At 43.1% G+C, this 19,576-nt stretch overlaps 1 protein-coding gene and 1 long non-coding RNA gene across 2 annotated transcripts in view; one reads left to right on the top strand and one right to left on the bottom strand.

The window, feature by feature from the left end:
* The window catches only part of LOC132467942 (uncharacterized), a 696,489-nt gene that overhangs the window by 674,346 nt on the left and 2,567 nt on the right, over window positions 1-19,576 (top strand). The window lies entirely within an intron of this gene.
* Window positions 8,192-19,290, bottom strand: si:dkey-283b1.6 (uncharacterized). Its single transcript, XM_060065525.1, has 4 exons — window positions 18,811-19,290; window positions 16,974-17,066; window positions 16,185-16,467; window positions 8,192-9,773 (listed from the first exon to the last, which is right to left on the bottom strand). The coding sequence occupies exons 2-4, from the start codon at window positions 17,003-17,005 to the stop codon at window positions 9,627-9,629; spliced, it is 462 nt and encodes a 153-aa protein (XP_059921508.1). The 5' UTR covers window positions 17,006-17,066; window positions 18,811-19,290; the 3' UTR covers window positions 8,192-9,626.

Genomic DNA, 19,576 nt, shown 5'->3' on the forward strand with positions numbered 1-19,576 from the left:
TAATATGCCTTGAACCTCCAGTCATCGTTACTCATTAGTAAAGGTTAGTCTCCATTGTTTAGTGTTTACTTGACCTACTTTCCCGCCCCTTTTGCTTCTTCTACTTGAGTAGGTTTTCACAGCACTCTTTGTGTCTGAATGCTATCTGATGCCCTGCTCTGTTGTTTACACAGGCTTGGGACACCTGGGCCCGCTCGTCTGTCCCCCTCCCTCTCTTTCATTTCCCCTCCACTTCTTAACTCATGTCTGCTCTCCCCACGGGAGGAGATAGATGGACAGACCGACAGAGAGAGAGAGAGAGAGAGAGAGAGAGAGAGAGAGAGAGAGAGAGAGAGAGAGAGAGAGAGAGAGAGAGAGAGAGAGAGAGAGAGAGAGAGAGAGAGAGAGAGAGAGAGAGAGAGAGAGAGAGAGAGAGAGAGAGAGAGAGAGAGAGAGAGAGGAAGACCAAGAAAGACATGACGGGAAAGTCTGACAAGTGAGAGTGAGAGTGAGAGATACAGCAGAAGACAAGCCTGATGAAAAAAAGAGAGAGAGCAAGAGAGAGAGAGCGAGAGCGAGAGGGAGTGAGAGAGAGGACATGCCGGACTAAGCCACAGCGGGTTTAGATTTACCAGGGTTATTGGCTGTCCTGATCGCACACACACACACACACACACACACACACACACACACACACACACACACACACACACACACACACACACACACACACACACACACACACACACACACACACACACACACACACACACACACACACACTTCTTCTCCTAAAGGTTATAGAATGAACATTAATAATGTTCAGATGAGGCCAATGAGAAAACCTGAAACTAAACAAACAATGAGAAGCGAAAAAGTGATTGAGTTAATCCACTGCTATGACAAAATCATAAGCTGGATATCAAGTAGGACTGGTTGTGCTCTGGTGTTGCAAGCTGCAATGCTTTGCCTTGACCACAGGGTGGCAGCAGCGAGTTAGCAGAACGTCGCGTTATGGCTGAGAATTGCATACTTCCACGTGTTCTTTCGGAATAAAAGATTATTATTATTTTTTTATTATATATATATGAACATTAATAATGTTCAGATGAGGCCAATGAGAAAACCTGAAACTAAACAAACAATGAGAAACGAAAACGTGATTGAGTTAAGACACTGCTATCACAGTAGCTCATTGACCTTATGTAAACTTACATTGTGTTCAGGGGTTGCTGATGACCATTTACAATTTATACAAATAATGACATGCCTTACATTTACAAGCCTAACAAGGATGCATTTTCATAAAAACTGTCAGAAATGATTTTATCCCAGAGCTGAGGGAACTGAGGTGTCTGGGACATTAAACGACTCACGTAAAAGCATGATGAACATAAATAAATGCAAAATCATAAGCTGGATAATGGATATCAAGCAGGACTGGTTGTGGTCGGGTGTTGCAAGGTGCAATATTTTGTCCTGACCACAGGGTGGCAGCAGCGAGTTAGCAGAACGACCCGTTTTTGCTGAGAGTGGCATACTTCCACGTGTTCTTTCGGAATAAAAGATAAAAAATATGTATATATATATATATATATATATATATATATATATGCATGCATATATGTTTCGTACACGTACAAAGACATAGGCCTGCATAGTAGTTTTTTTCAACGTAAGCCTACAAATCAAATGCAGTGCAGCTGCCCATATACATGCAAACGTGACACAGTAAAATCAAGTTATTGGGGATCGCACAAGTGTTTTAAGGGTTGAGGATAATTGAAAATGACACAGTGTGTTTCTTAATGTTGTTGTTGTCGGATGTAGACTCACGTCAAAATATGTTAAGCGTAGCCTACTAATAAATACTTTAGCTCAATTATGCACATTTTTGTGAAAGTGGTTTTTGGTGAGACATTAGGTTTTACCTAAATGAGAAAAAAAGGTGCTGTTTAGTATGAATTCAGCGTGTATAGGGGTTGTACAGTTTGAATAAAGCGTGATTGGGGTTGTATAGAATGAACCACAGCGGTCTGCTAGTGCTTCCTTCCTTGGTCTCCTGGCGTGTGTTCGTAAAAAGGCAATGACATCAGCATATGCTTATTAGCTATTTGTCTTTGTTTTATTTGGGCTCAATTGTTGAAAGCAATATTTTCCCTATTTTGCATGCAAGGCTTAATATCTATAAAATACGAGCAAAAAAGCACTTACTACAGGGTTATAACCATATGTTTATTGTTCACTTTGAAGCTTCCATAATCAACCTCCTATTCATTTGCATTGAGTAGGTTACACTTGAACCTTTGCTCTTGAAGTTTCCAATTATTCATAATACTAGGCCTATATTTGCGAAAAAAATATAATTGTATGATACCATACGCATACTCAGTGGCGTGCACAGACATTTTGGGGGGCAGGTGCTCAGGGGGGAAGGGAAGGGCACTTTTTAGCGCACGCGGAACACCTTATTATAAACAAGTTACACGCACATGTTGAATGAAATTTTACTTTTATTTGTATCATTCTCTACACGTGAGTTTCCTATAGAAAAAAGTCACACCACCAACAGATAAAATCCACATCCTATATTAACTATATACAGTCATTGTTAAGTCCCAAGATGAACTCTAGACATCTCGGCGAAGTAGATAAACTTCACTTTGCCCTCCACTGTCTTCTGTTTACCCTCCACTTCTTGCTGCATACTGCTTTAAAGCAGCATCCTTCTTGGTGCCATGTCTTTAAAGATGTTGATGACCTCACTGTGGTTTACCTCAATGTCTCTTTCAATGGCAAGCAAGAGAAGGTCAGAGAGCCTTTCCTCTCCACACAGGCTTCTTAGTTTCGTTTTTATGATTTTCAGCTTGGAAAATGATCTTTCAACTGAAGCAGTCGTCACTGGTAATCTTGCATATATTTGGATCATTTTGACAAAGGCAGGAAAGATCAGCTGGCCATTGTTTTCCCTCAGTATTGCAAATATCTCTTGTAGGTTCTTTGAAGTGAAGCTGGAGTGGAAGACCTTTAGTTCTGTCTTAAGCTGCTCCTCATCTTCTCCATAGAACTCACAGAGAATGTGCACCGCTTCTGTGGCTTCTGTGTTTGGTGTGCCTACCCAGTTAGCATGTACAGTTAAGGGCTGGAATGACTCAATGATTTTTGATGTAGGGCTTCCAGTGTTCTCTCCTTTGAATCTCCTGTTCATCTCCTCAGTCATAATATCCAGGAAGGTGAAGTACACGCTACTCCTGAAATATGCCTCCACTGACTCAAACTGAGCTCCTACTTGAGACACTGTTGGGTTGTGTTGGTAACGCCAGGGCCGGCCCGGACCAATTTGGCGCCCTAGGCAAGATTTTTGCTGGCGCCCCCTACCCCGTTGGATCGCACAGTATATTCTACTACCAATGTTCATAAACTCAGAGAAGCTACAAAGCTTTGTCTTTGAGACTCTTTGATTTTAGATAGAAAATTAAACACACGAAACGTATTACAAACCAAGTAACAAGCAATGAATCACTCATACAATAAGTATGCACAAAATACTGCAAAGAAATGCATGATGTTTACTAAAGGCATTCATAAGCAAAATAATAGAGTTCAGATTCAAATTATTGTAAATACAATTAAATGTAGTATGGTTTATCTAATTTGGTTCTAACCAGAGATTAAACAAGCACTCAACTGAAGTGTAAAAAAAATACAAAATTAGGGCTGTGCAGAGGTAGACGGGACAGCAGCACCTGATGCTGTGTCACTGGGGGTGTCACTGAAATATTTTAAAAGTGCATCTGAAGGGAGAAGAGAAGTATATGTGACGACTGCATGTTACATTTTAATAAAAAAACAGATGCTTGGTGTGCTATACATGAGACTAATATAGACTAATGAAAATGTGATGAGATTCATTCAACTTTATTGTCATTGCAATGCAATTCAGTCTAACCACAGTGCAAAAAACAGTAAAGTGCAGTGAAATGAATGTATATATAGCCTATGAATGATGTGAAAGCTAAGGTGTGAAATATTAACATTAATACACTTTAACTACACACTCTTGACCCTGCCCCCCTCACAGAGGGCAGGTACAGAGCAACGAGCCAGGCAGGCACCCAGAAAAAAGGCTTCTCCATTATTTAATAGCCTTTGCTATGACTTTATGTTGCTGTGGGCTTAAATAATATTTCGAAATAATAGTAGTAATGGCACTGAAAAAATAAATGTAGTATTATATATATATATATATATATATATATATATATATATATATATATATATATATATATATATATATATATATATATATATATATATTATTATTATTATTATTATTTTTTTTTTTTTTTGCATTAAGAATATATATATTTTTTTTTTTATTTATATATATATATATTTTTTTTTCCCGTTTTCGGCGCCCCCCACGGATGACGGCGCCCCAAGCATTTGCCTATACTGCCTATGCCTAGGGCCGGCTCTGGGTAACGCACTGGCACTTTTCGTTTCCTCTCCTGACCAGGCACCACAGTAGGTACTGGAATATTGAAACTCTCTGCCTTTTCTGTTGCACATCCAAATATTTCTCCAAAGTTCTCCTCAGACCTCATGGAGCTCAATGTGTGAAGAACACCATCAATGACCTTGTGGGCTGTGGAATGGTCCAATCCCTCTTTCTGGAGGGAATCTGATGCCATAGCAGTGACTTCAAACACTGGGGTTGTGATCTCCATGCACAGAATGAACAGGAAGTTGATGGCATTCCTGTACATCTGCGCATCACCTCTGGCCAGGTTTGGTGGGTCACTTTCAGTGATGTCATCCAGGAGCATCAGAACAGCTTTCAGATTTTTCTGAAGTGCCTTCAGGGCTTTTTCCCTGCAAGCCCATCTGGTATCTGACAGCTGCTGAAGTGCCAAGACACGCTGTCCAGGAAACAAGGACTCCTGAAATCTGACTAGGGCAGCATGGCGCTTTGGGGAGCCTGTGCAAAAAGCATACAATTTCTCCACCAGGTTGAAGAAGGTCACAAAATGTTTGCTGGATTTTGCTGCTTCCACCAGTACCAGATTGAGGCAGTGGGCTTTGCAGTGCACATAGAGCGCCTTCTCATTATGTGCACGAATCCTCGCTTGTAGGCCTTTGTGCATGCCACTCATGTTGGCTGCTCCATCATAGCCTTGGCCATACATTTTGCTCAGCTCTAGGCCATTCTTCTGGAGAAGGGACAACACAGTGTTCTCCAGCTCCTGGCCTGTAGTGGAGTCTACGTTGCAGACTTCAATAAACCGCTCCTTGATTGTCATGTCATGCAAATATCGCACAACAAATGACACTTGCTCTTTGTGTGAGACATCAGAGGTTTCATCAAGGAGGATGGAAAACATTTCGGCATTTTTTATTTTGTGGTTTATCTTCTGATGTAAGTGGCTAGTGCTGCAATGATGTCATTTTGGCATCTGTTGGAAAGCAGTGACACCTGGGGCCTAGTCTTGGTGTCTTTAGCTTTGGAAACCTTTTCCAAATGCATTTTGGAAAAGGTTAAGAGAAAACACATTCACCAATTCATGGAAATTGCCACGGTTGTCACTGGACTCACTCTCATTATGCCCTCTGAATGCTTGTCCCTGACGTGCAAGATACACTGTGAGGTCAATCAATCTGGTCAGGATTTCCCTATTTGCCTGCCTCTCTCGCTCTCTAACTTCCACCCCCTTTACATCTGAATGCAGACTGGAGGAGCTTTTTTTGGAAGTTGGTCCATCGAACCATGCTTGTCATGTGCATCTCTGTGATGGAGTGTTGCTTGATTTTTTCAAGAGCAGTGCCCCACTTTCTGATGCCATCAGTTGTCCAGGCTGTTTTACTTTTGTATTTTTCCTCAGAGAGGAAAAGCCGACAGCTAAAACAATGCATGGAATTACCAGCAGGGGAGTATTCCAGCCACACATTCCCTGAAAACCACTGCTTCTGGAATGATCTCCCCTCTGTATTTTTTGGGTATGGTATATCTGGCTGGCATGGGCCCCGACAGCAGCACATCGAAATGTATTCATTACCCTTGATTTTAAACGCAGAAACATGTGAAGGATCCGTTGGATAAGGCAAAGTCGCTATCTTGCTCATCTCTCTTCTTCTTTCATCTGGCTCATCTCCCTGTTTTCCTTCATCCACCTGCTCTTCCTCATCCACCTGCTCTTCCTCATCCACCTGCTCTTCCTCATCCATCTGCTCTTCCTCATCCTGCTGCCCTTCCTCATCCACCTGCTCTTCCTCATCCACCTGTTCTTCCTCATCCACCTGCTCTTCCTCATCCACCTGCTCTTCCTCATCCTGCTGTTCTCCCTCATCCTTTTCTGTCTCTGTGTCTTCCCTGAACTCTTCCTCATCTCCTGTCCTGGTAGATGTTGATGGTATAGAGCTTCCCTGCTGTGGCTGGCTACAATATAATAATAATAATAATAATAATAACCATTATCACAATAATAATAATAATAATAATAATAATAATAATAATAATAATAATGATAGCTTCAACAAATATGCCACATTAGTTTAAATATGGGCTATTACAGCAACATGACTGGAAGTCTTGACTTATGGTAGCCTACAAAATAGCTATTTTAATGCCTGCTGATTTTGTACAAACCACTTAAAAATTAAATGTGATAAGACTTTTCAATACCATTAGCCCAAAGGAGCAGATCAATAGCATATAGCCTAACTAAGGCACACAACAGTTAGTGATTCTGACTTTGACTCTGACCTTCCATCGTGTGGCTTTCCTTTCATCCAGGAGAGCAGAGAGCTGCTTCCCTGTGCTGCCTGCTGTAGCTCTTTTATTCGTTCTTTTTTCAGCCTCTCTTTTCTTGGCATTGTGCTGCAATTAGTAAATCAAAATCAATATACAATTAACAAAGAGACCAAAAAGTACGAGAAGAAGGAGTTAGCTGCTAACTGTTGCCATTGAATAGGCCTACAGATGGGCATTTTTCACATGAGGAACTTCCCGTTTTTTTCTGCCACAAATGTAAATGTAAATGGACTGCATTTATATAGCGCTTTTCTGACCATCGGCCACCCAAAGCGCTTTACAATGTTGCCTCACATTCACCATTCACGCACACATTCACACACCGACGGCGGAGTCAACCATGCAAGGCAACAGCCAGCTCGTCGGGAGCTAACAGTCAGGGTTAGGTGCCTTGCTCAAGGTCACCTCGACACTCAGCTAGGAGGAGCCGGGGATTGAACCAGCAACCTTTAGGTTACCAGCCAACCCGCTCTACCTCCTGAGCTACTGCCGCCCAAATAAATGTGATAATTGTTGCCTGACAAAACCTATACAACAGAAAACGTTCGTCCTAACACATTTGCAGATTTACAATTGCAAACTCTACCGAAATAATTTGTAGCCTAATAAGCCTATGGCCGTCCTTGCGTTATCTGTCATTGGGCTATACAGCGTAAAACTTTATCAGGTGACCAGTCGGCTAAAAATGCTTAGTTGTTTGTTGCTGTATGAGACATTTTACTGCACAACAAAATGATTAGGCTACACGTTGGGCTTAGAGGGCAAACTATACGATTTTACTTGATCTGTATGTTACCTGGCTGGTGGGAACTCGGGAGAAGATGCCTGTCTGCGACCGTGCCTGCTATGCTGGAGACGCTTCTCTGTTTACTGAAGCGCATGTGGTGCCCTGCGCGTGCCAGCGCGAGTGCACGTGACAAAGGAAGAGAATTGAGTCTGGTCTGTGCAAGGGGGACGTCACGTGGCTCATTCTTGGGCATTGTTTCAGTCGTTTTTAATCGCTTAGGTTTTTAAAAGATCATTTCAAAACCGGCCTCAGTAAAATGTTAATAATAAAAAAATAATAATAAAAAAAAAGTTTCAAAAGGGCATTTTCGTTGATAAAGGGCAAAAGTCCTGGTGCGTTAGCACCACCTAGTGTCTATGTGTGCACGCATACTGTACGATACGTACGAGCAGAGCCCTCACAGCCCTGCTGCACACATACATAGCGCCCTCTAGTGGTCTCAAGTCTTATTACTTACATACGATTCACTTAGTATGATCCTGTCTGCCGGTTAGAGGGAGATGCAATAACAGTACAGACGATGAATTGTCTCGCTCATGATCATATTTTGTGATAACTTTTTACATTGATATAGTAAGAAGAACATCCACAACTGTACAAAACTCTAGCCTATCTTCTCGTTTTTGAACGCATTTAATGAATGAAATACATTTTCCAAATCGTTTACATTATTTAGAATATCATTTTATAGATCATACAAAGGGAATAAGTTATCACGTGAACACAGAGGGATGGACAAAGCTGTTAAGGTACAATCATGACTTTCATAGTACAACTTCTATAGTATAGTAGTAATTTGACAATTTATAAAACTCATAAAACTATACATCATTTCATAGTGCGATTGCTGTCTCTCACAGAGAGATAGGGTGGGAGACACCTCATCTAGGACCACTCCTCACATTGTGCGATTCTCTTGTATAAATGACCATAAAGTTGAAGAACTCTTTCAGTTTGAAACCAGGATGTACACACCAAACATTCCCACGTTTAAGAAACTCAAGACAAACAATTAGTAATATAAATCATAATGTAGCCTTGAATATCCTGTGTACATTTGCAATGGGTCAACGTTTTCCCCAGCAGGGATCACAAGGAGAAACAAAGGGCAGTTAGTGCCACTTTATAACCTAGAGATGCGTGTCGCAAGCCATCTGTGATCAAACATTAACTTGGAATTGCCATTGGTATTTGTCAATTCCGGAGTTCAACTTGAACCAAATTAACAAACAGCCTAATAGAGTCATAACAGTAAAGGAGGTAATACCGCTGATGGAAAGATTGGTTTCCATTGGTTTCACAAATATCAACGACAGAGAAAGAGCTCTGGCTAACGTCAATACCATTAAGAAAACACATACATTACTACAAACATAAACTACAAACATTGTATAGTCAGACTCCTACAGACTTCTCCGCTGCATTCAACACTAGCTCCAGCCATGTCTGCACATTGTCTTTTAAAGCCTGACCTGGATTCCAGTTGGCTGGATATTGGACTGAGTGAGAGTGCACAGCGACCTGGACCTATTTTGTGTCCCATCGCTTTCAGAATTAATTTCTATTGTGTTCTGGTTTACGTTGCTGTCTGTATTCATGTGTTGTGTTGTAAACCTGCTGGCTGCCACCCATCTCCCTGCAGACAATAACAAGTGGAACGTGGGGCCTCATAGTGTTGATCTAGATTCCTACACAGTGTTCCTATGTGTGCCCATGTGTAACCGCTGTTGATCAGATTACCATTAGTTTCCATTCCCCTCACTGGTATCGCCCAGAAGGGGTTCAAAGACCTCCCCGAGCCCTTCCCAAGGATAAGACGAAGAAGGACAATTCAAGGAGTGTGGTTGAATGCTTTCATGGTGTCAACGATGCCGAGAGGCTCCGTGGCTCTTCAACCGTGGCATCGCTTTGTGTGTCTTCTAATTTGTTTGGTCAAAGTGTACTGCCCAACATCACAACTAGGAAAAGAGCATCTATTTAAAATAATTATCTTCCAGGCATAAGGTGTATTACAATCTCTCCGGTCCGTACCGAGTCTCATCAAGGCCATCACTCCCGCACCGCGTGAGCGGGTGTGAAGACCTCTGTTTGATTGGGTCCCATGCTGGGGGAGGTTGGAGGGGGGGACGTGGGGTAGCTGGGGACCAGGCTGTGTTCTGTGTAACCAGGGGGGAGGTCCTCTAGTTTGAAGCCCAGCTGGAGGAACACAGAAAGAAGGAGAGGAGAGGGTTACACACAAACACACACACACACACACACACACACACACACACACACACACACACACACACACACACACACACACACACACACACACACACACACACACACACAGATCCTGTTCAATAATAGTTATTATACTCTCATTGTAAATATGCGTGTCTAAATTAAGGTGACAAAATAATAAAAGATAGAATTATAATACTAATCAATAATACATTGTAGTATATTTATAAACCACATACAACTTCAAAGAGAAGATGAATCACATGACGATTATTAGCATAAGCGACAAAGGATTTTAAGAAACAAAAACAGAAGTAGTTTCCATTGTCTGCAACGATTAAGGTGTGATACAAGTAAGCAAACGGTACATCTGAGAAGTGGTACTGTCTAGGCTAGGAGCCGAGGTGCTTGTCAATACACATACTGAGAGTCTGAGTTGATTAGCGGTGCATTGTTAATCCGGAAGGGGGGGAGATGTTAATTCAATACTAAGGTCGCACACACCCCCCCCCGGTACAGTCTCTCCCCCCCCCCCCCCCCGGCCTGTGCTCACACTAGGCAATCTCAACTGGGCCTGAGTACGGCTGCCTCTTGTACATACGTCATCACGTCGTAATACGTCATCACCAAGCGTCCGCTGCTATGTAGGACAACACAGAGAACACAATTGACACTACTGACTTTGTTGCTTATTTGGAGCCGTTCTACTCAGATGAAGCCCTCTCTCACTGAGCGTTTTTACACTGCCAAATATGACATTTTATTAGGGGTGTGACGATACACTCAGCTCACGAGACGAGACGAGACACGATATTCGGTTCACGAGATCGAGACGAGACGAGATTTTAAAAAAACTACAATGACAAAATATATGACTGGAGCAACAGACTTTTATTTAACCGAGTTGCACATGCATTTTGAAATGTTTTATTATAACTCTTAACATTCATGAAATTGAAACTAAAACTAAAATTTATAAAAGTTGAAGTAAAATAAATTAAATTAAATAATTCTCTTTTTTTTCAAGTGCAAACAATATTATGTGCAAAACCAAATCAAAGTTCTACTCCATCAATACAGAGTGCAAATAATGCAAACAGAGTCTGACCAAGTATGTCACTGACAACTTGGTATTGTCCGTGTCTTATCAGTCACTCTACTGCCATTCATAATTTCCGCCGGGTACCCAAAATGCTGCCAAACAAATCATTTAAAAGTGGCGGGGGCATCTTCAACGGTAATACGGGTATTTTCCGACGTCATTCTGGCTGCCTATGGCTGCTTCCCCTGCTTCCCCTCCTTCTCCTCCTCTTCTTGTTTTCCTTCTCCTTCGTAAGGTTCTGGGAGGCTAGACGTATCAAAGGCGCATTACTGCCCCTACAGGCCACAAATAGAAGTTTGGCTAGCTCAGAAATCTCGCGAGACAGATTTTTAACGCAACGGGTAATATCGTCGAGTTTAATCTCGCGAGATCTCGTGGTACGAGATCTCGTCACACCCCTACATTTTATGCAAGCCTTTTTCGCGGCACGGTCTGCGCCTTTACACTCCCCGAGGTAAATTGCTTGCTTGAGCTAGAACCCCAATTGACCCTCCCGGACCCTGCACACATTGGCAGTTTATTGGGTTTCATTCTTTTGTAATTGCGACGGCTCCGCAGTTCAGGGGCGGGGGGAGGGGGGGCTTGGGTAGAGGTGTTGCTGTGCTGTCTCCACAGAGACAAGGCAGCGATATGTTCATAAGCAGTTCTAACTGAAGAGAAAGTGAGAGAGAAGGTGATGCAGTTTTATTAAACAAAGATGTTTAAAGATGGTGCGATCTACGAGAGAGACGCAGAGGAACCGTCCTTAGACTGATCTACGCTGGATAGATCAGTCTACCAACCTACCCGGTGGACTGTAGCAAACGTTGTTCATCTATCCTTCATATATCTGGGTGGACATGCCCACTTGTGATGTCACTATGAAAATCATTCCTTCCCTGTGCCAAACTAGCCTGGCTCCGCCCGCCTAATAACTCAATACTTAATTTTCATTTCCCTTCAGTACTACGTCTGGGTCTGCGGTATGTTCATGGGTTTTCTCCGTCCACATTTTGTGCGTCCAAACAGCGAACAGAGGGAGTGGCTAAGAACAATGACGTTAAGGTCAGCTCTCGTTGACGGACATCTTCACGCACAGTGTTTGGCTTGTTTACAGCCTGCGCGCAACGTGATTCCCGGCCAAACGTTAGAGATTGGTTATGGTAGATCCAGAGTGGTACTGGCCAGATCCAATAGTTTTAAACTTTCACAGACACCCGCCTTCAAGTGAGTTAACGTTAGTCAATGGAGTGGGTCCAGACTCTCTGTGCAAATGAAACGAAGTACGAGAGTCTGGTAGGCCCAGGCTAGTGCCAAACTGCTTGTACCAGCTAATCACACCCACACCAGGTGGCATGACCTGAGCCCTTTAAAACACTTCACATTCCATTTTTGCCAAGTCTGTCCCGCTAGATGCCATTCTGTTCTACACACTTCACCTTTAATAATATGGAAGCAAGGCTTATGGGCTCTGTTTGGCGTGTAGTTCCTATTTTTCATGGAAGTTCAGGCCAACACAACATAGTACTTCCTGGTTCACTAGACACGTCCAGCCCACACTCTTCCTGGCTTATTACAAATGCTTTACGAACTTGGATCATTATCAGGGTACCAATTAAACTCATAATCACAGCTCTAAACATTTAATGATGTAACCCGTCAGCAATTCAGAGACAAAATGGGGAGGTAATTAGGGAGGTAGATAGTATGAGATATCTGGGTGTGCCGTTACTAAGGACCTACCAAGACTAGCCTCTAGAGACTAGTGGCGCATTTCCACCGGAGGGTGCGGGTCAGTTCAGTCTGCAAAAGTGGTTGTGATCCGGACTGAGCCGTATTGAGCCGTACTCGACTCGCAGTACTCCTACGTTGGGGTACCGAGACCTCTGGAAGTGTGCCAGTGTGGGTACCAGATTGACTCGGCTGCCAGATCGACTCGGGGTCCTGGATGCGCAATAATGACGCACTTCCTGTAAACGCTGTCTTTTAAATGCACATGCGCGTTTCATTCATTCCCACGTTATTCCCAAGTATTAACGATCTCCTTTTGTTTTTTAATCTATGAATAATAATCTAATGTACAAATTATTGTTGCCTATAGTTGGTGATACATAAAAGAAGAATTGGTTAACTCCTTTCACTGAACGGGGTGATCCACTTTATTTCCAGCGCTCCCAACACAGAGTCAAAACAGCGACCCACACGCAGACACTTCCGTTCTCCTCCTTCAGAATAAGAGTCCCTAACAGGAACTGGGTTACATATGCATTCATCAGTGCTTTTAGACGTGTTTCCAATGGCTTTGTTTGTGCGAAAGAACGGGCTGCGTTCAATGAAATCAAAACCAAAACGGATTCAGCCTTCTTTTTATGGCCATGATTGAGCCCCTTTTATAAACAACCCTTCCGGGTTTTGTCCGTTGGCTTGTGTCGATGGTGCCATGCCGTAATTCCGACGCCTCATTGTTCCGACGTCTCAATGGTCCGAAATATTTCCCATTAGATCGACATGCCACTATGCCGACGGTTCAATGTTCCGAAAACGGAACCCATTGGTCCGAAGGTCCGTTTGTCCGACTTTTAAAAAAGGAGGCGCATTAGGCCGACGGTTCAATATGCCGAATAGGCCAAGGCGCAATTCCACATGTGTGATTATGAAACCAAAAATAAAAGACGATGTAGGCAGTGCATCGTCTTTTAAGTTCCAGCAGTGCACTTCACCAAGCCAGACTGTTGCTTTGGGCTTGAACGGTCACAATATGTGAATTTATGAAGCGCACGTTATAGGCCTACAAGGACTAATACTTTTCCCGTAAAGAAGTCAAACAGTGAGTGAAAAACAAATAATTTTTTTATCTTTAGTAGCTTTAGGGCCTATATGTGTTTTTTACTGTGTTTACAGTGGGCTTTTAGCCTAAATAATTTCACTGGTATTGATTTAGTCAAACTTATACCTCATTCCGTGTACTATGTCAAGTGTGAGTGTGTGTGTGTGTGTGTGTGTGTGTGTGTGTGTGTGTAAGGGATCCTGATATTTAAGTTCCTGTTTTTTCAGCAACATGTGTTTTTTATTATTTATTTACATTTTGTAGGTCAGTTGGTGGTGTTTTCTGTTTGTTTTGGATTGCAATGTACTTTCGACTCCACCCTGCGACTTCTTGCTTTTCTTTGGTTTGCTGATATCCCCTGAGTTTGTGAACACACCTGTTGCTAATGTGTGTTGATTGGTTTGTGGCTACTTAAGCTCAGTGTGCCCATTCAGTCTCTGTTGGATCGTGCCTGTATGATACCTGTGCCTTGCTGGGAATAAACTCAGAGAAAGTTCTTGTAACCAAGCCTTCTGTCTGCGATTGGATCCTTTTGTACCGAAAGCCTAACAGTATGTGTGCGTGCCCGTGTTGAGAAGTCGACCTACGCTCTCTGTCCATGGGGCTGAAACACTGTGTCGAAATTAAGTGAAGCGTTGTCACTTTGCTCTCCAATAATCATCGTGAACGTGATATGCCTAGGTTGTATTTTGGAGAGAGAGTGGGAGAGAGTGAGAGAGAGCGAGAGAGCGCGAGCGAGGTATACAACTCTTTATGTAGGCCTATTCGGCATATTGAACCGTCGGCCTAATGCGCCTCCTTTTTGAAAAGTCGGACAAACGGACCTTCGGACCAATGGGTTCCGTTTTCGGAACATTGAACCGTCGGCATAGTGGCATGTCGATCTAATGGGAAATATTTCGGACCATTGAGACGTCGGAACAATGAGGTGTCGGAATTACGGGCAGGCCCCGTGTCGATACGTCAAGTGTCGATACGTCATCTGTAAGCGCAGGACCCCGAGTAGATCTGGCAGCCGAGTCAATCTGGTACCCACACCAGCAAGTTTGAGGTACACACGCCGTCCAATGATTGGTCGACAGAATTGTACTTCCGTGGGACAGGGGGATAATAACAAACACACACATTACCCGCAAGGTATTTCTGGACAACGGCGAAAAGCTTAGGTTATTGAAGAAAATGTCACGCAAAAGTTTGCTGTCCTTCTTGGAAGTCCTACATGGTTGCTCTTTGTTCATTGTGTGCGTTCTTCTTTTTCCTTGGATTTATCAGCAGGCTACAGTTTGTGGGGCTGCTATGAGGTTAGATGTTTACATAGCTCGCGGCTATCGCCATACGGCTTGAACCCCACCCTACAATAGGGGTACTGTCGGAGGTGGAAACGCGAGCCGTAACTGAGCTGGGCTATACCGCACCCTCACCACTTGGCTGAGGGCGGCGTGCTGGATTTGAAGTGTACCCGCCGGTGGAAAAGCACCATAAAACCACTAGATGAGACCGGGTCCGGTGGGGTTGGCCCTTCCTTGGATTCATCCAACGTGTCGAAATAGTTTAAATTAACATTCTCCCAAGGCTTCTTGATTGGTGGTTAACACCACCAGTGGATATTCCAGATGAGATATTTTCAGAATCAACATGTGGATACAAGACCCTCCAGGTTCATAGGGATAAAGGGGGTCTGGCCCTCCAAAAAAGTATTACCAGGCAGCTCAGTGTTACAGCCTTATTGGACACGTGGAATTAAAACACCCAGTCGATGGCTAGATCTTTCACATTTAAAATCTGGCTTAAGGCGGCTAAGTTATTTGGGGTAAAGGAGCCCATCCACTGATTCGCTGGGAGAGATATGATCCATGTTCGATTCCAAACAGATTGGATACAAATTCGAAAAACAAGGACGGAATATTTATGTGGATTTCTTTGCGAAATCCTCACTTAAAAGCTTACAAGATCTGAAGGAGCAATATCGCTGGACCAACCGAGATTTCTTTAGGTTCTGTTTTTTAATTCCAGCATACAGAGCTGACCAAGGGCTCAAACCTATTTCTGAAGTACACAAAGGCTTTAAAGGACCTCAGTGTGGTAAACACATCTTACATGAAGGAAAAGGGGGAAAGCCAGGGAAACGATAAGCAATGGAAATCATGCACTGATCGGCAATAGAAAACCCATAAGGACAAAATTGTTACGTCAAGAAGCAGGCTAAAAGCAGTCACAGGTTAAAAGTGATGGATGACATTTCATCTGCTTTGAGACTAAAGACAGACATCTTTGATAAAGGTTGGAAAAAATTGATGGAGTATATCAACCCATATAGAACAGATTTCACTTAAAGAGCATAAGTTACATAAGAAAAAATAAATAACAAAACAAAATAAAAAAACGATATATTCATGTGAAAATCCTGCATTATGCAGTGAGTCTGCATATCAGAGCCGACCGTTGTTGCCATGCCCACTACGCCCCGCCTCACCTCGTTATAGGCCGGGGGTGGGCCGGTGGTGGTGCTGTAGCGCGGCGGTCTGTGGACCTCTTGGCTGTAGCGCGGTGGCCCTCTAATGGGGTAGTCCTCCCTCCCCAGTGCGGAGTGGCCGCCCTGGACCGGGATGACGAACACTGAGGTGGGCCGGTCCGCCTCGCGGTTACGCAACCACTCTTCCCGCTCCAGCTGGTCGTCGCGGAAACGTTGGCACACCCTGCAGAACGCCGTGCAGAAGAGGATGGTGAAACCGAAGCCCAGCATCCCCAGGAAGATCCTGGAGGGGGAGAGAAGGGAGAGGGGGAGAGGGGTAAGAGGGAGAGGTGGGTGGAGGGTAAGATGAGGACGAGAAGAGAGAGAGGAGAGAGATGATTTGGTTGAGGTGATTATGCTGAAACAAAATTGAAATGTAAGGAATTGCAACAATTCAAAGTCATCCGGCATCTGCGAATTTAACAGGTTTCACTAATTTGTTTGGTTTACGTTTGGTTACGTCAAAACATAAACCAGGAATATGTACGTAGAAGAGGACAGATGCTTTGTGCTATACTTATAGCTTAAATACTACATCTATTTATTGGTTTATATATAATGGCTTTTATTTGAAAGTTGCTATGAGCAATATTTGCTCACTCATTATTTAAGGTAAAGTGTGTTGACCGTGTGCCTCATGGTTCTCATATTTGTTTGACGTCTGCCATTGCTAATTGACCCGAATGCTTTAGAACCAGGAAACTCAATCCAAACACTGTGGGCGAGAGGCATTAAAGTCCACAGTCTTACTCTAGTGCAGGAATGTTCTGTTGGACGCCCATGGTTGGATCCCAGTAGAATCCTTGTAAAAGAAAACAACCAGAGTAGAACCACAGTGGAGACCTACAGGAGAGACAGAGCCAAGAGCCATACTCATTATCATCCTGATCACACACATTTGGCTAATAACTGCAGTGACATCTTATGAATCCTCCTGTAAATGTCCTTCCTCATGGGTGCTCCCACAGCCTGTTAAGGCTCCTCAGGGCCAGGGAGTGTCAGTGGATGTGAGTGGTGGTGTGTGTGTACTCCCGCAGCACAACCTGTGTGTTGCACAATCTAATTGGGCGGTAAAATGTTCCAGGTTCCTATAGCTCATCGGTTGATCACATGGTATAGTGCGTCACATGTAGGCCTGTAAAACATTGATCTTTAAAACTGGAATGTAAGTCTTTGTGTACAGCACTTCATTTCAACTGTCCCCTCAGTAAGTTGGACAGGACGCGTCAGTCCGCACTAAGGGGAACCCTCAAACTCCAGTGGGAAAAGGGGGGCAATGTGAAGGAATGTCCGAGAGACTAATCTTTACTGGGGGGCCTAGGGGCCCGGGACGTCCAAGGGCGGGCAGAGAGGAAATAACAAGAAGCAAAGTTCAATTATATCTAACGTTTACGGACCAGTGTGCATGGTACGCTGACCGGGTAAATATAAATAGAGGGAAACCGCACATGCTGTTCTGTTTAAAGTCCAAATAAATAAATTCATCATTCAAATGAAAGTTTCCCCAAGAACCATTCACTGAACTCAGGGAACGTATCTGAGACCATTCTAACAATTTCATAGTATTCACTACATTCACTTTACATTAATTTATGCACAACACGTGAGACTATGAATTATAACTGCGACAGAATGACAACCTGCTGTTGGCTATGAACAATTAGATATCAAGAAGCAATATAAAAAATGTATACAACAAGGCAACTATAGTCCACAATACAATTAGAACCAAAACAAAATCCATGTTCATGTTCACCTCGATCAGCAAGTCGTAGCCCCAGACTTTGACATCAACATCTCTGCTTTATTATTATTTGATGAAGAAAACAGCAAACTGTTTTCAGTTCAAATGGAACTGTACCAAAATAAACAGAACCACTAACACAATTCAAGGAACAAGAATCCAGAGCAAAACTGCTGTATACCATAACAGCAATACAGGCAGCATATAACTGGAGCTTGGCAAATGTGAGCCCAAGTTTACAGGTCATAGACGGGAACAGAAGCATTGTGTCAAAAATAATTGAAGAATTTAATTGACAATAGCGCGCCTCAAAAGAACAACAGTCGGTTATGCAGACAACCACCAGAATCTCCACCATAAGGACATGGAAAGGTATGAGGTCATCAAGCTGAATGAATGAAGCCCATTTAGAGGTTGGAGCTGTTATAGCGTGTCGCGGTGACTCCGACTGGATACCTGGTCTATCGCAGGGACTTGATGCCTGGACTCCCCTGATGGTTACCAGCCTGTTAACCGGCCAGCACCCCATCACAATAGACATGTATTCCTCTTGACTAAATTATTTGAAATGTATGCTTGCATTACTATGTATTTAAATTATGGCACCCATTGCAATCCTAACCATCCCTGGAAGGAGAGATCCACAACTCATTCTCGATATACTTCCATAGGAATTAAGAGGGTTTTCCCTGGCCCCGCATTGCTACGGTTAGGGGTTTTCTTTAATATACGGCCTGTTAAGCCCTTTGTGACTGTAACTATGGTTAGGGGGTATACAAATAAAATTGGATTGAATTGAATAACTTGAGATTGAGAAACCGTAGTATAGTGAAACAGTCTTACCTGCTGCTAGACAGCTCTGCTCAGATGACGATGAGGATGAACAAGCTGGAAAGGTGTGTGAGGTGTGTGAGTGTGTGTGAGTAGATTGTGTGTGTCTTCTTTTTAATTGTGCATCCAAATGCTATCCTTTGCGTTTTTAATTTGAATGTCTATGTGGGCTACGCACCCAATATGTGTGTCCAAAAGTTAACCGACAGGAGTGTTTAATCCGTATATTCTCACAGAAACATTCATGTGACATTAACCTAGAAATCTGTGAGTCTGTTCTTGGGGCTAGTCATATTACTTCACATATTTGCTCAACATGTGTGTTATCAGTCAGCAGGGCGTGTGTGTGTGCGTATGTGGGGAGACGTGCTAAAGGTCCATTATGTGAACTTTATGGCTGCATTAGTGGCTTTAAAGATATAGCTACTCAGGGCTTCCACAAGCCGCGGTCAGTTGACCCAGGTTACAATGGAAACACACACACCTCAAAAGACGGGCTGTATAAACCAATACTCAATACACTGTCCAACACTTTTACTCTCCAACTATCCATCCATCTAACTATTGTCTATGTAGCTACAGTAAGGAGCTAACAATGGTTCAATCCATCTCATTTGCTATATTTATGTGTGTGTGTGTGTGTGTGTGTGTGCGTGTGTGTGTGTGTGTGTGTGTGTGTGTGTGTGTGTGTGTGTGTGTGTGTGTGTGTGTGTGTGTAACAAAAACAGATTAATTTATTAAACATCGTTCATATCATATAACATTAATTATTTCGGGG

Source organism: Gadus macrocephalus, chromosome 11, assembly GCF_031168955.1.
Source record: "Gadus macrocephalus chromosome 11, ASM3116895v1".
Lineage (NCBI taxonomy): Eukaryota > Metazoa > Chordata > Actinopteri > Gadiformes > Gadidae > Gadus > Gadus macrocephalus.